Source organism: Tiliqua scincoides, chromosome 4 (assembly GCF_035046505.1).
Source record: "Tiliqua scincoides isolate rTilSci1 chromosome 4, rTilSci1.hap2, whole genome shotgun sequence".
NCBI classification, from domain to species: domain Eukaryota; kingdom Metazoa; phylum Chordata; class Lepidosauria; order Squamata; family Scincidae; genus Tiliqua; species Tiliqua scincoides.
In genome coordinates this window covers 201,062,026-201,087,656 of record NC_089824.1, presented here as the reverse complement: position 1 = coordinate 201,087,656, position 25,631 = coordinate 201,062,026, and the positions used below count along the sequence as shown (strand labels likewise).

The following is a 25,631-nucleotide window of genomic DNA, read 5'->3' as shown; positions in this document are numbered from 1 at the left end:
AAATGTCTTCCGCGAATGGCATCCTTTAATGGCCCAAACAAGTGGAAGTCTGAGAGAGCTACGTCAGGGCTGTAGGGTGGATGGGGTAACACAGTCCAACCCTGTTTAGTGATGTGTTCCGAAGTCCTCAAACTTGTGTGAGGCCGAGCGTTATCATGTTGAATCAAACATTCACCTGGGTTGTTATGGCGCCGAAGTCGCTGGAAGCGCTTCTTGAGTTTGGTTAATGTCTTCACATAAGCTTCAGAATTAATGGTGCTGCCTCTTGGCATCACATCAATAAGTATGACGCCCTCACAGTCCCAAAACACAGTGATCATGATCTTACCGGCGGAAGCAGTGAATTTTTTCTTCTGTGGAGATTGAGGATGGCGCCATTCCATCGACTGTTGTTTTGTTTCGGGCTCAAAATGGTGAGCCCAGGTTTCATCACCTGTCACAATCCTGGACAAGAACGCTTCCCCCTCATCTTCAAAACGTTTCAGCAACTCAGAAGAAATGTTTTTTCTGAGAGATTTGTGGTCCACCGTAAGACAGCGCGGAACCCATCGTGCACATCGGGCACAATCAAGAGCATGGATGATTGCATCCACACTTCCTTTGCTGATTGACAGCTTCAGCGCCAACTGCCTAGTCGTTATGCATCGGTCCTCGCGAATGAGCACATCAGCAAGCTGCGTCTTGTCAGGTGTGACAGCCGTGGATGGCCGCCCCGAACGCTGCAAATCTTGGAGCTCTGCCCAACTGCCTTCTCATGGCCTCACCCTCTGTGCCCAGCGACTAACCGTACTTCTGTCGACTGCAGATTCTCCATAAACTGTACACAAATGTTTGTGAATGTTCCCAACAGTTTCTTTCTCCGCAGTGAGAAATTCAATGACGACACGCTGCTTGTAACGTACATCACTTACAGACGCCATTTCGAAACACTGCTGCAGCTATGCTATCTGTCTGAAGAAACCAAAAATTTGTGTGCGCACTCCTGAAAATTCAAATAATGTATATCTAAAGTTTCGCATTCGTACCATTACTGTAGGCTGAGAAAAAAAATGTGGTGCATTACTTTCTGGGCGACCCTCTACAACAGGGGAACACACAGTGCAGAGGAAAAAAAAATCTGTAATTAGTATCATGGATCCTGGTTTAGATGGCATGCACATGCTGTTATTCCATTTCCATGTGTAATGGCCGGGATGAAATATTGAAGCACAATACTGAAACTCAACCCATAATGACTGGAAATCTTTTTGAGTTCACAACCTTCGTTTCTGAGGTTCCAGGCATGCAGCAGACACACACATGCAAGGCTACCTACCAAGTCATAAGGACTGAAAACTGCTGTTCCTAAATGAACATTTGATTTGCTGCATTTCTAGCCCACCCTTTCTGAAGAGCTTGAGGGAGTGGTCAGCCAAATTAAAATTAAAGTCATAAATCAAAAGGTATATAAAAGACAGTATATTCTTTACTGTAGTTCTTTCTAAGTTATTGTAAGCTACGCTATGGCTTTTGAGAGGCCAAAAGAGAGGAGAGGTAAAAATGTAACAAATAATTTAAATCTTTTTAACTTTAGTCCTTAAAAAGCCAATCCAAATCAAGACATTCTGCAGAGGTTCTGGAGCTGTCCATGCTCAAACATGGTAGATCTCTGCACTGATGGAGTTTCAGAGCTATTGAGCACTTACCAGGATTATTTATTTTCATTCCTATGGTAGTATAATGGCACATGTGATCTAGTCAAGAGGGAGTTTTAGGTTGATCTTTATATAGGAAGGAACACAGGAGAAGTGGTGGTCTCTTCCTTCCTCCAAGGAGCTCAGGGCTGCATATAGCTGGTTATAGTAGTTAATCAAACCCTATGATGCAGATTTCTCTCCTGCATGTTGGCTTCCCAGGGGTAGCCATGAAACAGGATGCTGAACAAGATAGGCCTTTGGCCTGATCCAGCATGAATTTCTTTTTAAGATAAAGGAAACTGACAGGCCCAAAGTCATTCAATGAATTTTAGAGCAGAACCAGAATTTCAATTCAGGACTCCCTGGTCAAAGTCCTGCACTCATATAGCTACCCTGCACTGGCCAGGAGGTTAGTACTTTATACACTGGAACCAGCACCTCAAGTTCTGTTAAGATTATAACAGGGAGCTAGCACGGAAAAGGGAGCAGTCCTTTCTATTTATACAATTCCCTTAAATGGGTGGCCCCTTACAGCAGAGGTGTCAAATACAACATCCTGGTCAGTGTGACCCATGGCACCCCACCTCACAGCTCATTTTCAGAATTAAGAAGTCTCATATAGTGGGCTTACCTTTAAGTCCTAGCTTGCTATTAAAATTGCTGCTTGCACTTAAAGCAAGTTTATATCAAATACATGTTATTGATTTTAGAGAGGCAGGACAGAAACACAGACAAAGGACATTGGCAGTGTATCTTTCTTCTTTCAATGTTCCTGTCTAGTTTGCACTCTGAAAGGAGGCATTGGGGAGCTGATTTCATCAAATGGAGATATAATGTAGATTTTTCTGGTGGAAAAAAAATATGGGTGCATCTATTTAGCACAGGGGTGCCCAAACTGTGGCCCTGGGGCCGCTTGCAGCCCCCGAGGCCTCTCAATGCAGCCCTCAGGGAGCCCCCAGTCTCCAATGAGCCTCTGGCCCTCTGGAGCTTCGTTGGAGCCCACACTGGCCCGACGCAACTGCTCTCAGAGTGAGGGCGACTGTTTGACCTCTCACGTTAGCTGTGGGATGAGGGCTCCCTCCACTGCTTGTTGTTTCATGTCTGTGATGCAGTAGCAGCAGCAAAGGAAAGGCCAGCCTTGCTTTGTGCCAGGACTTTTATAGGCCTTGAGCTATTGCAAGACCTTCATTTCATTCATATAAGTTCATCTTTAATATATTCATTTATGTAAACTGATGTAAATTTATTCAAATTTTAAATGTATATTAATTCTCCCCCCCGGCCCCCAACACAGTGTCAGAGAGACAATGTGGCCCTCCTGCCAAGAACTTTGGACACCCCTGATTTAGCAGAATCTTGGCTCTCCAACCCACCTGAATTTGATTCCTGCATTACTAGCATCTAGCCTGAAGGTTAAAATGTCATAAAGAATCATCAGTGGTTCTGAATCAGGCACAAAGTCTCCCCATTAGTGGTCTTGGTCAAGGCAACCTGATTAACCAAGCGTAATGAAGAACTGATAAGTACTCCAGGCCTGAGAAGTGAGGCGCAAAAAGCCAAGTTACATGTCACATTGAAGATGTCACGCTTAACTTTTCTTAAAATAGCAGCCATGGGTCAACTGCCCACCTAGCTGCTCTTTGCTCCAGGAAACCGGTGCCAACGGAAGCTTATAGCAAATAGCAGCTTTGTCAGGATCATGATAGTGGCATAGTTAAAGCTTCATGCTGGATTGCTCTGATCCTATCTGGATTGTTCCCTCGACACACAACTGCTATTTAGCAAAGAAAAACTAAACATATCAGGAGGAAGAATATGTTTAATGCAATATGCAGCTTTGCCCTAAGGGGAAGCCAAAACAGCCAAGTTTACCTTTAGGGTGGCTCCTAAAGACCTCAGGCCTGTGGAATGCCGCGCCAGCTTCAGCACCCGGAATATCCTCATGAGACGGAAGACCTGCACCACCTTGCCCAAATTCCCCAGCTCTGACTCACTCCCCAAGGTCATATCCGCTAAGAGAGTCACATAGAAAGGGCACACAGAGATAATGTCAATCACGTTCAGGGGGTGTTTGAAAAACTTCTTTAGGTTTGGTGACAACAGCAAACGGGCTGTGACTTCAAAGGTGAACCAAGAAATGCAGAAATGCTCCAGATTTTCCAGCACAGGGTCATCCACCTCATTTCCAAACTCATCCACTTTCTGGTACTCTTCCATGCTGTGGATGCACATGGTTGCAATGGAGACCAGCACAACACTGATGGACACAAAGCTGAAGAGTTTGCTGGGGATGGAGTAGCCTGGGTTCTCCATGGTGAGCCACAGGCGTTTGCGCAGATTGCCACAGCGCAGCGCATTGTAGCGAAGGAGGTCATGGTTGAAGTCTGAGATCTCATCTGGAGAGGTGTCCACACTGCTGACCTCACTCTCTTCATCCCAGCTGTGATGCCGGCTCTCCAGTTTACGCTCATGGTAACGGTAGCTGCAGCAGGAGTCCAGAAAGAACTCATTGATGCCCCAGTACTCTATCTCCTGGCAAAAGGAGAAGACACACAACTCATCCATAACATGCAGCTTGCCTGTCTGGTAGAAATGAAGCACATAGAGGAAGAATCCAGGGTTGCGGTCAAAGTAGAACTCTCTGGCGCTCACATCATAGTCATCACACAGCTGCAAGATGGACTCTTCTGAGTCGCAGGACAGCAGGCGGCCCAGACGGGTATCAGGGAACTTGGAGAGGGAGCTTGAGCTAAGCCTTCTTCTCAGTCCCCCAACGTTGATGTTGATGACATCGTCCTCAAAACCAGGATCCCAGTAGTTTAAGCTCTTGTTGACCATGATCAGCAGAGCTGGGGCTAATTTGGCCTACAAAAAACACACAGCCAGAAAGATAGATATTTTTCAAATATTTATTAAACATTAAATTGAATTATCAAATACTTAATAATTTAACACATTTCATTTAAGACACTTGGATATGGCTTTACTGATGGGGGAACCAAAGCATCTCTAATTAAAAATGCTTATACTATCATGTGGGTCACTTAACACATCAAAAGCAGTTCTCTGTAGAGTAGGGGTGCTGGTATGGGAAGGGGTGCTGATATGAGAAGGGGTGATGATATGGGAAGGGGTGTTTGTTCAGGAAGAACAAGTTGAAAGCCCTCCAAAAACAGTTTCGTGAGACTTTCTGCCCTAAATCCATTTGACTAGCAGAGGGCTCAGAAGACCAACAAAGAGAACTTCTACTTCGCAGCTTTCCCCCCAAAAGGGAAGGCTGCGGAAACAGACCTACTGCTAGAGGCAACCTGCTACTGAGTCAAATCGTTGGTTCGTTTTAGCTCAGTGTTACCTATACAGTAATTCACAGCCGCTCTGGAGAGCCGGTTCCAAGAGGTCCATTAAGAGGCCAATTGTATCCCACTTTCTAGCTCCAATGCAGTCTTCCTTATTTTGAGGAGGCCTTAGTGATTACTCCTTCTACAACATGATGCAGCACACACCAATTGGCACTGCTGCATCAGAGCTGGAAACTTGGATAGGATTTGGCCCCAAGTCTTTCTCAGTCCTAGGAATTGCAGCTGGGACCTTCTTCATGCAAAACCACTGCACTCAGCCACTGAACTGTGATCCATCCCCAAAGTATTTGGCAACAATAGCTTTCCACCTGAACTTAGAACCAAACTGCATATTACAGAAGACATGCGAGTTTTTCTTTTCTTAACGAATATGGGGAAGAGAAGAGTAGAACACACCATGAAACTTGAGCAGGATGTGGTTGGGAAGCATTAGCACAAGTTCTGCCACAGTTCCTATCCCAAATGCATGCTATTGTTTAGAGCAGGGGTGCTCAAACCCCAGCCCCGGGGCCACTTGTGGCCCTTGGGCAGTCCCAATCTGGCCCTTGGGGAGCTCTCAGTCTCTAATGAGCCTCTGGCCCTCTGACGACTTGCTGGAGCCTGTGCTGGCCCGATGCAACTACTCTCAGCATGAGGACGACTGTTCGACCTCTCACCTGAGCTGTGGGATGAGGGCTCCCTCCACAACTTGCTGTTTCACATCTGTGATGCAGCAGTGGCAGCGAAGGAACGGCTGGCCTTGCTTTGCACAAGGCCTTTTATAGGCCTTGAGCTACTGCAAGACCTTCATTCATTCATATAAGTTCCATCTCTAATAAATTCATTTACGTAAATTTATTCAAATTTCAAATGTAAATTAATTCTTTTTTTCCTGGCCCCAGACACAGTGTCAGAGAGATGATGTGGCCCTCCTGCCAAAATGTTTGGACACCCCTGGTTTAGAGCAAAAGAAAAAGTTATCAGTGGTAAAGCCTCATCTGGAATATTGTGCCACATCTCAAAAAGATATACTGGAAGAGAAAGAGGTGCAGAAGAAAGTTACCAAAATGATTAGTGGACTGAGGCACCTTCCTTACAAGGAAAGGGGTTCTTCAGTTTAGAAAGAAGGTGCCTTAGGGGAGACATGATTGAGGTATATAAAATATGCAGGAGATGGATAGAGGGAAGTTCTTTTTCCCCTCTCACACAACACCAGAGGCAGGGCACATCATCTAAAACTGAGTGGCGAGGGAGTTCGAACAGACAAAAGGAAATATTGCTTTACCTAGCGAGTAAACCAATGGAACTCCTTGCTGTAGGATGTGGTGATGGCACCTCGCCTAACTAACAAACACTTTTTATTAAAGGCTAATATGGGCCAAATTTGCATGTTGCTCTTATCATTAAAACTGGCCCTGAGCTACTTCCCATGGGAGACCAGATTGGGAATCGGGTCCCATCACCATCTGGCAATTTCAACTGGAACCAATCCAAATAAGCAAGGCCAAAACTAGGCTTCCCATCCCTCCAACTCCCATGTTGTATTCAAAATAGCAACTCCCAAGTCGAGCAAAATGCAAGCAATTTTGTCTGCAAAGTGCATGGCAAAACTCTCCTCAACAGGCAATGGATGACTCACCCTCTATGTTAAGTGGCAACCCAGCTTCACCATACCACTAACTATAGTAAACTACCACCCCAGATGGTAATCTGGAGAGTTGATGGTAGCAGAGCAGAAAACTCTTCTTCTGCAATGCCACCCTTATTGCACAAATTTTTAGACGATCAACAAATTGATCAAACTTGGCACAAGTTGAGCACCATCTCTTATAGTTATCCTCCCACTTAACTTGAGTGAGGTCTCTGTAAAGAAGGGAGGTCTTTGCTGACAAAGCAGGAAGAAGGGAAGGATGGTGTTGAGCAATCACACCAATGACCAAGGACAATGTGCTATGTTAGACTTCAACGGATTCGCCAACAGTCTAGAAAATACAATAAAACGGATACACATATGAAGCTGTCATATTTTCAGGCCATTGGTCCATTCAGCCCAGTATTGTCTACTCTGGCAGTGCCTTTCTAGACCCTCAGGATAGGTCTTCTCCATCTCCTACTTCCTGAGACCTTTAACAGGGGATGCCATGTGAACCTACTGCACACTCTGCTACAGAGCTATGACCCCTCCTGTGATGCTCAGAATACCAGAGATATGATGTTGTCATACCAGGTTATGACTTATAAATTAAAAAGATACAAAATGATAATGCATTGAGAAGCCCATCACTCTTCCACATCACAGAGTATAGTTTCCAAAATTCTGTACCCAGAAAGCAATTCAGCCTATACAAGTCTATTAAAAGAAACATTTTAAAACATCTTCCATGTCCTGAAAACAGTGTCTTTTCAACAAGCCCAATTTCAGAGAAGCTGTTTCTGTGTGACAGATAACCAGCTGCAGAGACATGTGACCCCATCTCCGTGAAAGGTGTCAAAGGTAGACTTGTAGGACTTATTCCAGAACAGTAGTGAGGAAAACATACTTCAGGCATACTCCAACTGCCCCTCCAAGAGACAGTTGTGATGCAAAGCCACGATTAGGTTCTTTGGCCAAGATCCATTTCAGGTGTACTTAGAGATTGTGCTCCATTACAGTACTACAAAAATACAGTCCTTCCTCTCTGTTCTGTTGTACATCTTGGTCATATCTTGCCTTGATTACTCCACCTTTCTCTTATCAGGTTTCTCATTGTTTCACCTCAGTTCCTGCACCTCTGCCTCAAAACTCATCTGCCTTCCTTGTCACTTCAAGTACATTATGCCCTTCTTCTACACTGATTTTCTGTCTGCTCTCAAGCTCTGCAACACTTTCCATCCTTATGTCCAAAACCTTCCAAAGCCTGATCCCTCCCCATCTCTCAGCTCTCATATCCCAACGCATCTCTTTCTTTGACCTTCACTCATCCAGCTGTCCAAGGGTGACCTTCAAACATCTCCATCCTTTCTCCCTTGATGCCTCTACCTCTAGAACCACCTCCCATACTCAAGGTCCTGTTAGCAGCAATCATGAGCCAATTGTAAAGTGAGTAACTTTCTGTATGGTAAACCTTGTTTTTACTACAAAACATCAATTGTAAAGTGATTTGATTGTAAAGTGAACCCATTCTACAGTGGGGGTCTGTATTACACTGTGTTATCCAACAGGAGTAAGAGCCCAGACCCAAAATTCTTTTACTGTGGAGGGGCGGGGGGTATTTTCCCTGCTCTCTAAATTCCTTTATAACTATCTAATTCAATATTGCACATCTCATGGGCTTCAAACCTATCAATACTTGGAGGTTTCTGCTAAGTGCCGCAATTTTGTCTGTTCTCCAGCTGTGTTAGAAATTTATTGAGTGAGATCAAGTAATCACTGTTAATAATTAACCATCTGAGAGGGGAGGACCATCCCTCACCGAGGAAGAGAGTGGGTGGATTGTTTCGGATTACACAGGCCAACACACATCTTACTTCCTTAAATGTTACACCAATTCCTGGGTATATTTGGGGTGCCGATTCAAAAAATGGCACCCGTTTTGCCCTATCACATCTAGTTTTGGAGACACGGCATAGCCTCTGTAGTGAATGGTTCAAGCAACTTCCTCCTGAGGAAGCCTACACAATGGCTGCCTCATGAGGAAGCTGCTTGAACCATTCACTAACGAGGCTATACTATAGCTCCAAAACTAGACGTGATAGGGCAAAACGGATGCCATTTTTTTGAATCGGCACCTGAAATTCATATCAAACCACCATAAAGTTTGGGGAAAACTTTTCTGACCCTCAGTTTTTTAGACCTGTGTTATTGGTCAGTGGGCAAGATGCAAAAGCAGAAGAGGTTGCTTTGGGTTGCTTTCTCTGAGTTCCGGAAGTTAGCAAGCATTTCATTCATTATCTCATTTCACATTAGTAAGGCCAATACAGGCAAATATTCTCGCCTGAATATTGTACACACAGTTGGGGGACTTCTGTAGGAATGGTAATACCTGAATGCATATCTAAACGTGTGTAATGCACATGCACGTTGATCCTCCCCACAAGGATCAAGATAATGTTTTATTCTATTTGATTGGGGTTTGCTCTCTTTGCTTGCTTCTGTTATCTGCTTCAACCTTCAAAGAGGGGTGGCTCAATATAAAAAAAAAAATTGAAATCTCAATATACAGTGGTGCCTCGCAAGACGAATGCCTCGCACACCGAAAACTAGCAAGACGAAAGCGTTTTTGCGATTTTTTCTGGTGACTTGCAAGACGAATTTTTCTATGCTGTGCTTCGCAAGATGAATTTTTAAAATTAAAAAGTTGAAGTTTTGTGCTTGAAATTTTTGAAATCCTCTGTACAGTATGTATGCCTTTAAAGAGCACTTAATAAACACTTTGTAAACCAAATTTGACTTTGTTCTGACTTTTTTTGCCCATAGGAACGCATTAATTAAATTTCAATGCATTCCTATGGGAAACCGCGCTTCGCAAGACGAAATTTTCGCAATACGAAACGACTTGCGGAACGAATTAATTTCGTCTTGCGAGACACCACTGTATATAAAACGTTTATCACTATTGCTTCCCGTTTCATTTCCTTTGCTTTACACGAGCATCTGAAACAGCCAGCATTTTGAACTGCTTGTGCACCACACTCACAGGGCATATCGCATTGCCACTCTGTATGGTGAAACTAAACAGTGACCACCCAGTCAAATGCACAACATTAAGCAGCACCAGAACTGAAGTTAAAAAAAAAAGAAAAAAGGAGGTAGTGGTAGAGCTGGAGGGGAAGCAAAGTGCTAAGTTCTGCAGGGAGCCTCACCGCAGCATGCAAGTGGCCCTCCCCCTTGAAGCCATTCTGGGTGGGAGGAACAAAATGGAGGCATACACCCAGAATGGCTCTGAAGGGGAGGGGCCGCTTACATGCTGCAGTGATGTTCCCTGCAAAACTTAGTGCTTTGTACCCCCTCTAGCTACACCACCGATAGGAGGCATTACTTTCATACCAACCCTTGTATGAGACTTCCTAGTTCACAAGCCATGCTCTTAGACACAAGCTACACCAGATGCAAGGGATGGCACCGGGATGCGGGTCTCTTGTTGTCTTGTGTGCTCCCTGGGGCATTTGGTGGGCCACTGTGAGATACAGGAAGCTGAACTAGATGGGCCTATGGCCTGATCCAGCAGGGCTGTTCTTAGTTCTGTCAGTAGCTCTTGTCACTAGCTCTGCTGAAAACAAACCTCATTCAAAGAGAGCGTCTGCATGGATACAGGAAGACATCCAAGGGGGCACAGCTTCAAACTGAGATGAAGGGCAAGAAATAAAAAGCAAAACTTAACAAAGCCTTCCCAAATGCTTTGGGAAGTTCCCAACAAACCCAGGGCAGAAGAAAAGGTTTGCTGTTTTAACTGCCTTGACTAGAACACCACTCAGGAGTTATCCAGTGACGGAGAGTCAGAGCAGAGCTTTTGAAGCATGAAGCAAAGAGACTAAAAGTCCAAAAATGATGTGCGCAGAAGGAAGAGCCAATTACTACCAGCAAGAGCATAGGAAGTGTCCAGAAGAGGTCTGCAATATACAGATAACCACACACTACACAGCAACAGCAAAGGGTGTTCTCTTTGGGAAAGAACAGAGTTTTCCCAGAAGAAACAGTCACTGATGTGTGCTGGGAAACCATGCGCTCTCTGGCAAAGAATTTGCCTTTGAAGGAAGATGTCTGGATCCCAGACAAATAACACCTCTCACAGCCCAGAGCCTGTTTGAAGGGTTATGCAGCTGCAGTAGCAGAGACACTCACTTTCCTCTGTCACTACTGTTATTTTTCGCCTTATCCAGTGTAACATCCCAGCCTGGCTTATGGGCTACTTAGGTCGGCACCAGCTAAGCAGCCCGTGTAGGGCTGCCTGAGACAGGTATAGGGTTTAGGATATGGCATGCGCTGCCAATCCTACCCCCTCCTGGGCCCATCATCCCCAATCCATTCTCCCCCTGCCCAGAAATGCCCTTCTGCCACCAGAATGTCCTTTTGCCACCCTCTCCCACCCCCTGTGCGGCCTGGGGCAAACCTTGGCTAGCTAAGGGACAGGAACTGGTACTAGCAGGCTGGTGCACATCCTTGTACTGGTGCGGCCTGCTCTCAAGTTGATGCAAACATACTTTATGATCTCAGCATGATTTTAGGATTGCACTTGTACTTACCTCCACGTAAACTCTGTATTACGGGTCTTCTTGGACATATTCCGCCACTGTTGGTGGTTTATGCCCAAGGAGAGAAAAGGGGTGAGGCGGCTGGAAACGGAGGGGACAGGATCTGGTATGCACCACTGCTGCTCAATCCACCTCCTCCCTAATCTAGTTCCTTCCTCTTCTCTGCCCAGTTATTCCTCCAGTTCTTCCACTTTCTCCCCTTCCTTGTCCACAGCTTTCTCCCAATGCTGAATTACTGAGTGTTTGCAGAATGGTCACTGATGGAGCATTGCACACACCATTAACAACCATTTTGCCACAGCAGAAGATTCTGCTGTCATAAACCCCTCCACCTGACAGCCCAATCTTGGATAGGATTGGACTGTAAAAGCTTTCTTGCCACACTGACTTGGATCACTTTCCATGTTTTCTTCATCAGGTACAGACATAATGCTTGGAAAGATATAGTCAACCACATGTTCACATATCCACAGAAGTCCTCATAATTTGGGCATGAATAATCCAAGAAAAAAAAACTGGGCTAGTAATTACAGGGAAGTTTGTAATAATTAATGCATTTTTGTGGGATGCTCCTGAAGAAGCCAATTACACAGGCCTACAAAATTGAGGATCAGAAAAGTTTTTCCCAAACTTTATGGTGGTTTGATATGAATTTGGGGTGCCAATTCAAAAAAATGGCATCCGTTTTGCCCTATCACGTCTAGTTTTGGAGCTATAGTATAGCCTCATTAGTGAATGGTTCAAGCAGCTTCCTCATGAGGCAGCCATTGTGTAGGCTTCCTCAGGAGGAAGTTGCTTGAACCATTCACTACAGAGGCTATGCCGTGTCTCCAAAACTAGATGTGATAGGGCAAAACGGGTGCCATTTTTTGAATCGGCACCCCAAATATACCCAGGAATTGGTGTAACATTTAAGGAAGTAAGATGTGTGTTGGCCTGTGTTATCCATCCCTTCCTCAAAGGATGTGTGCCCCAGCGCTGATGATCTGAAAAGTTATTCTCTAGTATTTAACCTCCATGTTCAGACCAGAGTGACTAGGTATCTGCAAGTTGGGGCCCTTTCTCTCTCCACATGCTAAAAAGGGAAGAGTTCTACTAGATACCCCAAGATGCGATGATGGCTACATGCTTAAATAGCTTCAAAGGGACCATTCAATAAATTCACAGTAGACAGGATCTACCAAGGGCTATTAGCTGTAATGGTTATATAAAATCTCTGCAGGCAGTGTACCAGGAGGGTGTGGCTAACAGGACTCCTTCACCTTTTGATTAAAGCTTTGTCTGTGTTCAAAATGGAGTTGCCCTAGTTCAGGTTTTCCTAGGTTCAGCTGCCATTATGACTTCCTTGCCTCTCACATGCTTATACTTCAGCCAGGAAGCCCTGAAAACAACATTATATATAACAGGAAAGCAACAGGAACGACAGTGAAATAACATAACTGCCTGGCACCTCCACCCTTTGGAACAACCATCAAGAATGAAACTGTGGCATCTTGCTGGGTTGTGGTTGCACATGACCATTGGCAGATTCCACCCACCTGACCAGAAGGGTCCTTACCAGGGGTCGGGCTAGATTTTCTACCTCTAGAATAGCTAATGAAAAACAGAAGAAACCCAATCCCAAACACCCCATAAAAAGGGAAGGTTGGTAGGAAGTTTGCAGTCACCTTAGAAGGAGCAAGGTCCACTGCTTAAGTGGAACCACTGGAGGAGACAGGCTGCACCTTCAAAAAGCCTAATAGCATCAGAGTTAGAAACTCTAATTCCTTTTGTACTGTATCGCCTCTGACCACAGCTCTCTATTTTCCCTATTTTATGCTTTGTCCTTTTTTTGCTTCAGTGATTCCTCCTAGATTTTAAAAACCTCCTGCCCATCTGGTAAAGACACAACCTATGAGCTATTTGCCTCCTCCAATAGACTGCTTTGGCCAAATGCTACATGGGCTTGAAGTGTGTGGGGGTGGGGGGCTGTGGGTAGAGGGTAGCCAAGTCGGTTTGCACCCCTTTCTCTCCTATAGCCACAGCCTTCAATGCTGAAGGATGCCTAGACTAATGGGCTACCACAGGTTGGAAGAAAAGCATGAGATGAAGCCTTAACATTAATCTCTGGTGACTAGGAAATAACAATGACAGTCAGGACATGCCTCATTCTCCCCTTGAGGAAGATAATGCACAGGGTGAATATAAGCCACCTCCACCTGCTTCCAGACTTTAAGCCCTTTCTTATACATTTCTCTCAGCCACCAATGCAATGGTGCCAAAATGGTGACCACTGCATTCTGGTGGTGGTGGTGGGAGTTGCAGAGGTCTCCTCTGGGTAATGAAGTATTTGTTCCCTTACATTGGTATTAGCCTTTGTGGATTTGGGGGGGGGGGGATCACCTACTTGGACCTGTGCTCGCAAAATAACTGGCGCATGTCTTTGTGGATCCGAGCTATGGGATCAGATTTGGGAAGGGGGATAGGATATTGGCTAGCTGGTGCAGCTGATCCTGCCCCCTCCTGGGCCCAAATTGCCCATCCCCTATCCAGTCTCAATCTGCCCACCCAATTTCATGCCGTGCACCCTTTCTGCCCTCCTCCCACCCAGTGGCGTCACTAGGATTCACGTCACCTGGTGCAGGAGGCCTGGGCGCCACCCCATGCAGTGGGCGGGGCAACGCCCCAGGTGGGCATGGTGATGTACCATCATCCCACCCCCACTGGTTTTTTGGCTGTACCTTTTGTTAGAACACATATATTTCAATGTGGATTGTTTCCTTGCATTCTGCATGAAATTACGCATTGACCGATATATAACATGATGGTCTTGTTCCTCCAAATTCTGATTTTAGTGATTTTGAAAACTTGTAGTCTCACACACACCCCGTGTCAACTTACTAACAACTTACTGCAGCAGTTCTCAAACTTTTAGCACTGGGACCCACTTTTTAGAATGACAATCTGTCCAGGACCCATTGGAAGTGATGTCATGGCCAGAAGCGACATCATCAAGCAAATTAAAATAAATAATTATAAATAATTAAATTAAAATGGAATAAATAAGGGGGAGCCAGTCCTCTTCCACCAAGTGAATCTACTCTGAAGTAAGTCCCATAGTGGTCAATGGGGCTTACTCTCAGGAAAGCATGGGTAGAATTGCAGCCTGTGAGCTCAAGCCTATGCATGTCTACTCTGAAGTAAGTCCCATAGTGGTCAATGGGGCTTACTCTGTAGTCTGCCTGCAATAACACCCCCAAAAGAATCAGTGAGATCTTCAGCCCTCCCCAGTGCCCAGTTTAAAGTTCTTCTATTTCAGGCACATCAGAATAAAGACCCACCTGGCTTCACAAGTGCAAAATAGAAAACTTTCCCCTTACCATCCAAGCCTCTTTTTTGTTCTTTTTTTTTTGGGGGGGGGGGGCTGCCTTCTGTTGCACTCCAGTTCCATTGGATCAGGACCCTTCTGGTGTCCTCACATTCCTCTTTGCCTGACCCGACCACCAGCCAAGGCATGTCTGCCTACTCACAAGTAAACACAACTGTGAGGCTGCTTTGCTTTCCATAGGGCTCCACAGACTGGGAGGGAGGCAGCTGGGAGGGAGGAACCTCCTTCTCATAGGTGTTTTTGGGGGCTGTACTCATTGGATGAGGACCATTCTGACATCCTTGGAGCCTCTTAGCCTGCCTCAACTGAGGCAAGTCCACCTACTCACGAGTAAATGCAGCCACGTGGTTTCATTTCGAGCTCACACTCGCAGCTGGGAGGGGGGGTTCTTGGGTGTTTTTTGGGGGCTGCATTCATTGGTTCGGGACCATTCTGGTGTCATGGATTCCTCTCAGCCTGCCCTTTCCAATATGGCTCACTTTCACTTTCCATAGGGCTCCATGCATTTTTTCCTTCCAGTGTTTTGGCCATAACTTTTGAAGGGAAGGAGCTCCGTTTCTTGCACTGCTCTCCTCTGGCCATTCCGCATCCAACGGTGTATGGCATGATGCGGTAGCTCCTAACTCCGCGATGTTAGCACATCCTCCCCCCAGGGCGCGTCACCCCCCCGGCGCGTCACCTGATGCGGCCCACACACCCCTGCACCCACCTAGCGATGCCAGTGCTCCCACCCAATGACAATTACCCTGAACACATCACCGGCAAACATGTTCCTATAAGGTGTGCATCACTGCTGTTGTCTGTGACAAACCTCAGAGCTGAACCGCATCATCGATTTTCCTTTCAAACCTTTCTTTTAGTGCGTATGCACATAAGAGGATCATTTCTGCAAGAGCAAACAAAGTAGAATACGGCTGTCTGATTGCTGTGTGGACTGTATTCTCACTGAAGCAAACATTAATTCAGGTTCCTTCCTAGAGAAGGAAGATTATGATTTCAAGATACAGGCACAGACGTTTGCCTGTGGGGAAAGCACACACAGAAGCCATACATTAGGTGACAAAGGATATTTTCTGTCTATTTCACGTATGTATATAGTCTGTCACTGTACACAGCACTTAACAGAGTAGCATAACCAAAGGCAGGATCCTACCCCTCAAAATTCCATTAGATCAGTGGTTCCCCATGCCAGCCTGCCAGGTATATAGGTCTATGTGGACCCGTATCGGGTGACTAAGGAGAGAAAGAGGATTAGGATTTTGAAGTGTGCCACTGCCACCAAAACTGCCCCCTTCCTGACCTCAATCTGCCCTCCTCCCTGCCCCCATAGTCATCCCATCTGCATCTCCTGCATGTACTGACTGGCGCCAGTGGGTGTCCATAGTCCACGGCTGCACAGAGCCAGCTGCCTGCGGCAGTGGCCAGGCGTCGCATTTTGCAACAACTGGAAAGTGCCTTACACTACCAGAACGCTCATTCCGGTGGCGTGAGACTCAAGTAGGACTGGGACATAAGTTATGCCTGATTTTTCCACTGGAAACTTAATATACATTATTATGTATTACATCCCAACTTATATAAAAGAGACTGTTTAAAGCAGTGGTTTAAAGCAGTGAGAACACATTTAGCACCGGGACCCACTTTTTAGAATAAGAATCTGTCAGGACCCACCAGATGTGATGTCATTACCAGAAGGGGCATCAACAAGCAGGAAAAATTTTAACAATCCTAGGCTAAAATTCTACCCACACTTACCCAGGAGAAAGTTCCATTTACTATCATTATTAAAAGAATATACATAGTAGGCATAATATACTGCATAGTAGTATTCAGCATACATAGTAGGCTGAATATACAGTAGGCAGGTCTGTAACATTTCCCCAAATGCAGTCACATTACCAGTCTAATATATTAAAAATAAAATATTGAAATGAACGGGGAGCCACCTGAAATTGGTTCACAACCCACCTAGTGGGTCCCGACCCACAGTTTGTGAAACACTGGTTTAGGGCGCAATCCTAATCCCTTATGTCAGTGCTTTCCAGCATAAGGAAATGGCAATGCACATAAGGAAACTGACATAAGGGCAATGCAGCTCTGAGGTAAGGGAACAAACATTCCTTTACTTTGAGGAGGCCTCCGTGAGTGACACCCAACTGCAGGATGCAGCACATGTCCCACTGGCACCACTATGCCAGCACTGGAAAGCACTGACATAAGGGGTTAGGACTGCGCCCTTAAAGGATTAAGATATGCTGAAATGGTTCCCTTTGGAACTATCCCTTGCCAAAAAAATTTTTTTTTAAAGCCCATATGATGTACTGCTTAAGATGCCCGACTAGGACCTAGGAGGCCTGCATTCGAATCCCTGCTCAGCTATGAAGCTTATAGAGTCGTTTTGGGCTATTCACTCTCCCTGAGTGTCTCCTACTTCACAGAGTTTTGGTGAGGCTAACAGCCCGATTCTAATGCGCTAATCCCCTGGCGGCACTAGAATTTTGCCAGCTGAGATTGTTTTACAGCAGTCATAAAAGGATCTCTGGCAGGGAGGTCCTATTGGCCCCATATGCTGTAACAGATAGCTGCTGTCCCATCAACCCAAGTAAGCCAGTAAGCGAGGTGGAATAGGGCAGGGAGGGCGGAGGAGGGGGATGGCCAAACTCGGTGGTGATGAGGGCAGATTCGGTCTGGGAAGGGGGAAGGTTCAGTGGCAGGGGCATTTGCCAAATCCAAACCCCCTTTCTGAACCCAATCCCATGAGCTGGGTTCACACAGACCTGCATTAGAAAAATTGGTAGTGCACCTCTGAATAAACCCATCTGTGCTTCGGAGGCTTACCCCTGGGTAAGAGAACAAATGTTACTTATGAGTAACGATGCATAGGCTCCACATCTAAGCATTAGAAGTTGAGCCAAGTCACATTCTTAGTCAAAGAATTAGGAATGTTGGCTGATACTGCCAAATTTCCTGGCATCATCTGGCCAGGGAACTTCCATTCCTTGCCAAGAAAGGCAACATCTCTGAAAGAGAAAGAAGGGAACACAGAGATGGACTGGCATGGAAACCTTTGGTCAGTGCACCATCCACATGTCTCTGCTGTATTTGGAGGAGAGTCCCTCACCATTTCTGTGAAGTTCCAGAGGTCTCAACTTGTTTACAGTGATACAGCCCAGACCCCCATTTTGAGGCAAAAAGGGGCTTGAGAGTAGAACGGAGCTGAAACAGTGGTGTAGCCAGAGGGGGTGCAAAGCACCAAGTTTTGCAGGGAGCCTAACAGCAGCCATTGGGAGAGAGGAATCCATTTTGCTTGCCCCACCCAGAATGGCTCTGAAGGGGAGGGCCTGCTTGCATGCTGCAGTGAGGCTTCCTGTAAAACTTAGTGCTCTGCATCCCCTCTAGCTACGCCACTCTGCTGAAACAAAGTGGTTGGATTGGTTGGCTAATTGCTTTGCAGCAGGCACAAGAGGAATGCTCTTATTTGCCTCCATGGAGCAGGAAGTGAGAAAGCAAAGTCTTGCCAGCTAACAGCAACAGTGATTAGCCATCAAACCCAAGTAAAATTTGGAGACTCCCCGCTTGGGCAGTAGGAGCACCATGGGTTGCATCTGAGATCCCCCAAAGGGTTTAAGAAGGTTCCCCTACAACTGATACTGCAGTTCCTACCACATTTCCACCATATTTTCCCCCTCGCTTATTCTTAAGCACATACTTTGAAGCAGACCAACCCAATCAGGTTCAGTCAGGGAAAGAAGAGGGGCTTCTTAATCCTTTCTCCATGTGCCTTTTTTTTTCTGCTGCAAATGAAATCCATCACTTGTTACTTCTAAAAGGAAAATGATACAGAAGCTACAAGAAAATGCATTCTGTCTATTCAAATCAACAAGCAAGTGAGTCACACAAGTATAGATTAAAATGCACCCAATTTCTCCACATCACAAGATGCTTACATCTCTCATCACACTACTAAATGCTCTGGTGGTATCCACATGATATCTCACTGCAAATAAAAGAATGTTTAAAAGACCATGCCTGTATAACCACTGTACATATTCTGAATGTGTTTAAGACAGCCTTATCTTCTTTCAGCCTCACAGCAAAGTCTTTTCAGTAGATCAGGTAGATTGCACAGGATGTTTCCATGCTCCCATTTCGCACAAATCCGAGCACAGGAATTGCTACCTGGCATAAAGGGGCAAGGGGTTTCACTGCTTAGCCTTTTCCAGTATAGCCTGCGGTGAACCTGCAACAACCAATCTAGTCTACTGGGGAACTGGCGTAGGCTTTGCATGAATTTAAGATGCACCAAAGGAACACCTCTGGGCTTTTCCAACTGTGATGCCAGAAGGACCAACCAGCTATTGCCTTTGTAGCTATTCCTTCCCCCATCCCTCCACCTTCACTCTCCCCTTGCTGTTTCTGTGATTGCGCACATGTATGCTGGAATCATGCTCAGGTGCCTTTCTTTTGGCAAATATAGTTCCCCCCCCCCCAAAGTATCACTGTGTCATATATTGGTATATCACCTTTAAAACAGGCATTAATGGTGATTGGTTAACTTGGCACAAAAACTTGAGACAAAACATTAACATTCAAAAATAAGAAAGTCTGGTAGCAAAGTGGGAAACAGAAGCCTTAAACCCTCCTGCCTTTCCATGTGTGGAGTCAGCACTGGACTGACGAGCTCCTGGCACAGGCCCCTTCTCTGCACCATTAGTCAAAAAAACTACCCCCTTTCACACCCTTGCAGACAGGCTTCCCAACTTTCTCCCTGAAAAGGGTTATACAATTTGAAGTGCTATTATTGTGTGTGTGTGTGTGTGTGTGTATAGATAAATTATATATCTATCTAAGTTGTCCACTCATCCACCACCACAAAAGCCAGACCACACATGGCAAAAATTAACTGAAGGAGAAATAGAAAGGTAAAGGTGTGATTGGAGGAAGTTGGGAGGTATGGCTGGAGGGAACTGACAATCACAACATTAATGATTATATTAAAGCTCTGCCTGTCTAAAAACATGAAAAACCAGGTCACTGCAGCTTTTCAGCATCCACACTTGGTGGTTAGTGCACCACTAACCAGCTGCTCCACTGCAAAATGTAGTAATGGGGGAGCAACAGAAGGATGGCAGATGGATTACAGTAGCATTCCAAGGGTGGGGGGGATCTGCCTGTAAGGGACAGGGAAGCATGCCTGTCCAAATACTGGATAGACCTGCCCCTTGGGGGGGGGGGGAATCTCAAGGCAAAGGTAAGATCTAACTGTGGCTTTGAGCAGCCAAGGGCAGGGGGTGGGAGCAGTTCGCCCTGTGCACTGGGGAGTGCTAGGCACACCACTAGATGACAATGTCCTGTAAAATTTTTAAAATATGTTTTATAGAACAACTTGTAAACAGCAACAAACAGTAGAAACAGTACATCTCCTAAACACCCCACTGTTTCTCCTATACACCCCATCTGGAAGGGCTGTTGGTGCCCCAAAGTCACACATGTGCCCACAGACTGGCTTGCCCAAGAATCTCAGTGAAGGTTGTGATTGAAGAGGGATTTGACCCATTAGCCAAATCCAAAATCCTCTCCTTTACATTGCCTCTTGTAGCAGACACACACCCATTTTTTCAATCAAAGCAGAAGGTGTTGAAAGAGTGAGTGAGCTTTCTGGTGAGTGAGTGTTTCCTTGGAATAAGTTTCTTTCTGAAGTCTTGGAAACACTGGCAGATCTTCAGGACCTACCTGTAGAGGAAAAGCCAGGTTCTCTCCATCACCACCCAACTGATCTGTGTACTCTTGAGATCCAGCCTTTCAGTGGCATGCTGCGATCCCTGCAACAAGGGATCTCTTTGTCCCAACTGACACTGCATCATTGCTTCCTAATGGCTAGGTATGGCCCAGAATTGACTACTGTGGAGGAGTGCTCAAAACAATGCCAAGGCAAGGAAGTGCCAGAACTGCCCCTTTCCAGCTTGGATCCCCCTCCCTCTCTTGCAAAATAGATTTGGCTAGCCTTTGGTGTTCTGGCATTTCCAACAGCTAAAGATGACCAAGAACCTCACTTGCACGGGGCTTACATCCTATGACAGGGGCATTCCCTCTCACATCAGCCTTGATCAAACACTAGGTTTGATAGATGCCCATGCTCTCTCATACACATGTGCCAGTGTGTTCTCCAGTCCTGGATATGCTTACTTTGGGGGCTCTGGCAAACTTTTCCAGACAACGGACTGATGGACAGTCGGACACATACAGAGAGAGCTTAATTTCTGAAATGAGAATAAGATCTGTCTAGGTTCAAGTTTGCCTGGACAGGACACTGTCTGACCTAAAGGCTCTTCCCCATAAATACCAGATACGTGTGGGGACCAAGAGCCCAATCCTATGCATGTCAACTCAGAAGTAAGTTCCATTATAGTCAGTGGGGCTTATTCCCAGGTAAGTGTGGATAGAATTGCAGCCTGACACTGGTTAAGAGCATTCTGCCCATGCTCGGAGACACACTCATCTTATTACTACTACACATACATTGCTACTACGGCACCAAGCTGTCCATAAAGGGGTTCTGAAGCCAAGTCCAGCTACCAATTAAGCCCCGACTGGGACTCACTTATGAATCCCATAAGCCAACAGATGCAAATCTGAGCCTTCCTGCCAGAACGCGGGAGGGGTCTCCCTTCAAGGGGTGAAGGGAGGCACTCTGCACACACTCAAGGGAGCTCTTCATTAGTGCAGTTTCCCAGGAGTTTCCCAGGAGGGTCGAATCTTGGTACTGAAAACCGTGCGTGTGTTTGGAGGGGGGGGGGGAATCTCCAAAAAGTCCCTGCTCAAAGTAACCACGGGGTAGGGGGAGAGATGCTTCGAATCAGACGTCCTTCACTTCCCCTTTGGGAGAGGGCGCTTCACTTGCACCCCTTGCAGGAGCTCAGTCTGTGGGGGGACACCACCACACCCAGTTGGACCCCCTCCCCGGTCAAGGAAACCCCGGGGTTCGCAGCGATCCGCGTACCTACCTCTAGGTTCGCTGCGGGTAGCCCTGGGCGCAATCGCTCAGCCGCTGCGCCCTGGCCAAGGACTCCGGGCGGAGTTGGGGGCGCACATGCCTGGCCGCGGCTGCGGGCTCTCTCCGCGCTCCGAACGAGCCATGTGCGGCTGGGCTGCAGGCTGCGCCCCGTCTCAGCGCTCCCAGAGCCCAAGCCCAGGCTTGTCTACTCGGAAGTAAGGCCCATTACAGTCAATGGGGCTTACTCCCAGGAAAGGGTGGCTGGGATGGGGGTCTCAGTCCTCCGGATCGGGCTCGGGGGACGGGGAACTTCGCAGCCAGGCGCCTCCCCAGCCCAGGCACAGCGGGACTGGCTGGCTGTTGCCGTCGCCTGCCTTTTTGAAGCTCACATCGCCGCCCCGCCAGGCGAGACGGCCCCCCTCCAGGCACCGTCTGCAAAGTCGTGCTGCGCTCCTCGCAGGCAAACGAGCATCCAACAGGCCAGCGCTGCCTAGCAGGGGTCGGAGGCGCAGCAGGGGCGAGCCTTTGGTTGGCTGCGCCACGCCTCCCCTCCCTCTGCAAACGGGAGAGGCTGGTCCAGTGGCATAGCTAGAGGGGGGCGAAGCGCTAGGTTTTAAAGGGAGCCTCCCCGCGGCGAGCGGGCGGCTTCCTGGAGCCCAATCCTGTGCCTGTTTACTCAGAAGTCAATTCCATTATAATCAGTAGGACTTACTCCCAGGAAAGTGTGGATGGAATTGCAGCCTTAGAGCCCAACCCATGCCTGTCTACTCAGAAGTAAGTCCCATTACAGTCCATAGGGCTTCCTCCCAGGAAAGTGTGGATAAGATTGCTGCCTAACAGCCCAATCCTATCCACACTTTCATGGGAGTAGGTGCCATTGACTCTAATGGGACTTACTTCTGAGTAGACAGGCCTAGGATTGGGCTGTTAGAGTCCAACCTTATGCCTGCCTACTCAGAAGTCAGTTCCATTTTAGTCGATGGGACTTACTCCCAGGAAAGTGTGGATAGACTTGCTGCCTAAGGGCCCAATCCTATCTATGAATGTCTACTCAGAAGTCAGTCCCATTATAATCCATGGGGCTTCCTCCCAGGAAAGTGTAGATAGGATTTCAGCCATAGTGCTTTGCCCCCCCTCTAGCTACGCCACTGGGCTGTTCCTTGGTTGGTTGATCTCCAGCCAGTGGACGGGGACATCAGGCAGGCGCAGCCAGTCGGTGGAGGAGGGCAGAGTAGAGTAGCCTTCTCTCCACTGACCCAGATTGCGCGCTGTTCCTCTTCCCGTGCAGCGCTGCGGCCAGTGGGGAGCAATGAGAGGGAGAGGCCGGGTCTCCAAGCGGGGGGGGGGGGGGATAGAAGAGGCCACGCCATGCCTCTGCTGCTGGGAATAGCGTGCTTGATGGGGAATCAGGGAGGGCATACACAGGGAAAGGTCAGGCCACGGGACCGCGCAGAACGGGGGGAGCAGGCGTGCGAGCGAGGGAGACACGGCGCCCTCCCCCGCTCCTATGGGGAACAAAGAAGGCGCAGATCAGACAGCCCTGAACAGGAGCGAAGGGGACCTCTCCGCTGCTCCACAGCGCGTAATTAGTCTGTGGAACTCCTTGCCACAGGATGTGGTGATGGCATCTTGCCTGGGTGCCTTTAAAAGGGGACTGGACAGATTTCTGGAGGAAAAATCCATCACTCCAAAGAGCTCAGGGCGGAGTACACAGCTGCCTCCTTCTTTCCTCACAACAACCCTGTGAGGTAGGTGAAGCTGAGAGAAAGTGACTAGCCCAAGGTCACCCAGGAAGCTGGGGGGGGGGGGTTTGAACCTGCATCTTCCAGGTCTGAGTCCACCTCCCAAACTACTACACCACCCTATAGCTCCTTATCCCTCTCAATGACCAGCCAAATGTTATTTTTATTGAGCTCCCCATGCAGGAAGGTTGACATCTAATCAGAAAAAGAAAGACACCTCACCTGGATTCTCTGGATGGTGGAACTACAAAGGCCAGTTGAAAGGCTGGCAAGATCAGGTGCTTGAAAACAGGCATGTGGTCATTCCCCTTTTCATCCCATGGGAAACAACTTGAAAATGTTGTTTGAATATTACACCATGATGTTTTTTTTCCAGTGCTATTTTAGAAGAGGCCACAGGGAGGATGTCAGAGGAAACCACAGAAGAGGAAGGGAGATTCCATTCCTTTGTGAGATGAGGCAAAAGTTTGTTTGTTTGTTTTATGGTAATTAAGAATGGGTGCATCAGCTGCTTGTTTGGAAGCCAGGAGGTAAATGCCTGTGAATTCATCAGTGGGGAGGTCCTCTGAATAAGTGACTGCCTTACATGCGGCTAATTATGATCACAGATTTGGGGATTTCTCCACCCTGGGAGATGCAAAGAGAAGGGCTGGATTTTTGATGCATTTTGTTATTCAGTGTTCTTTTCTGCAAGGCTCACTTCATTATCTGAATTTCTTTTTCTCAGGCAGTGTTTTAGTGGAAAGAAGATTTGCCCTGGGGAGCAGCTGCGATTAAAGGAACTATCTCAGAATAGATCTCTCTTTAATTTACAGGGGACTCTTCTCTGATGAATTAAAAATATGTGTGTGTCTATGTGTGTGTGCGCGTGTGGGTGGGTATGTTGAGAATAGAAACCATGCTTTCACAAAATATGATTGAGGTGTTACATCAGAGTGCGATCTAAAGATCTGTGTGGCTGTATTCTGGCTATGTGGTGCCAAAATCTATTTTCTACCATAATTTCTGATAACTTTCTTTTGTGGGTACCTGGAAAAACTCAAGACCAAACTTCACATCATATTAAGGGTGTCATTAACATAAGAACAGCCCCACTGGATCAGGCCATAGGCCCATCTAGTCCAGCTTCCTGTATCTCACAGCGGCCCACCAAATGCCCCAGGGAGCACACCAGATAGCAAGAGACCTCATCCTGGTGCCCTCCCTTGCATCTGGCATTCTGACATAGCCCATTTCTAAAATCAGGAGGTTGCGCATACACATCATGGCTTGTACCCCATAATGGATTTTTCCTCCAGAAACTTGTCCAATGCCCTTTTAAAGGCATCCAGGCTAGACGCCATCACCACATCCTGTGGCAAGGAGTTCCACAGACCAACCACACACCGAGTAAAGAAATATTTTCTTTTGTCTGTTCTAACTCTCCTCTAACTCTAACTCCTCTAACTCTAACTGTTCTAATGTCATTGGAGCGGACATATTTGTTTTTCTAAATGGGAATACGGGGGGGGGCAACAATGGGGCAGATCTAGTTCAGGACTGCAACATGGAAAGTTTTGCTCCCACTTTGGTTTTATCCCCCTCTTTGGGCACCTCTGTGGAAGCTGTTTGTCCCAGGAAGAAAGCTCCCACTAGGCACTAAAGTCTCCTGGCACCTGAGGCAGTATGCCAAATGCTGCCTCCTATGGGTGGGGGCTGGTCTGTCGTGCTGCCCCATGCTGCTGCCTATGGATGCTGCCTCTGCCACAGTGCTCTAGAGCAAGGGTCACCAAACCCCAGCCCAGGGGCCAGTTGTGGCCTGTGGCCAGCCTCTATCTGTCCCGCAACCAGCCTCTGATCCCCTGGGAGCCTCTGGCCCAGTTGACCAAACACAACCAGAGTTGTGCTTGTGGGTGGGGGAATGGGGACCCATTTAAGTGTGTGCTTTATTTCTTGGGTTGTGTTGGTGCTTGGAGAAATCCTGGACATTTGAGCCCATTCATTCATTCATCTAAGTTTGATCTCTAATGTACTTAAATTTTATATTTAATTTTTTTTTCTGGCCCTCAACACTGTGCCAGATATCTGATGTGGCCCTTTGGCTGAAAAGTTTAGAGACCCCTGCTCTAGAGAAGAAAGAAAATAACTTCTTACTGTGCTTCTTGTGCAGTTTCATCAAACCCAGAAGTGCAAGATTTCTAGTTTTATTGAAAGGGATGGCACGAATGAAGGAGCTCCTTTGCTCATATACTAATCCCTATAAATAAAACCAGAAGTCTTGCTCTCCTGGCTTTAAGGAAACTT

General features: G+C 46.8%; 1 protein-coding gene across 1 annotated transcript in view; it reads right to left on the bottom strand.

The window, feature by feature from the left end:
• KCNS1 (potassium voltage-gated channel modifier subfamily S member 1) overlaps positions 1 to 25,631 on the bottom strand; it is a 108,585-nt gene that overhangs the window by 9,678 nt on the left and 73,276 nt on the right. Inside the window, exons 4-5 of the mRNA XM_066624700.1 lie at positions 21,617 to 21,811; positions 3,549 to 4,541 (exon numbers count right to left, since the gene is read on the bottom strand). Of these exons, the coding sequence (XP_066480797.1) occupies positions 3,549 to 4,541; positions 21,617 to 21,811 (1,188 nt within the window). The remainder of the gene's footprint in view (positions 1 to 3,548; positions 4,542 to 21,616; positions 21,812 to 25,631) is intronic.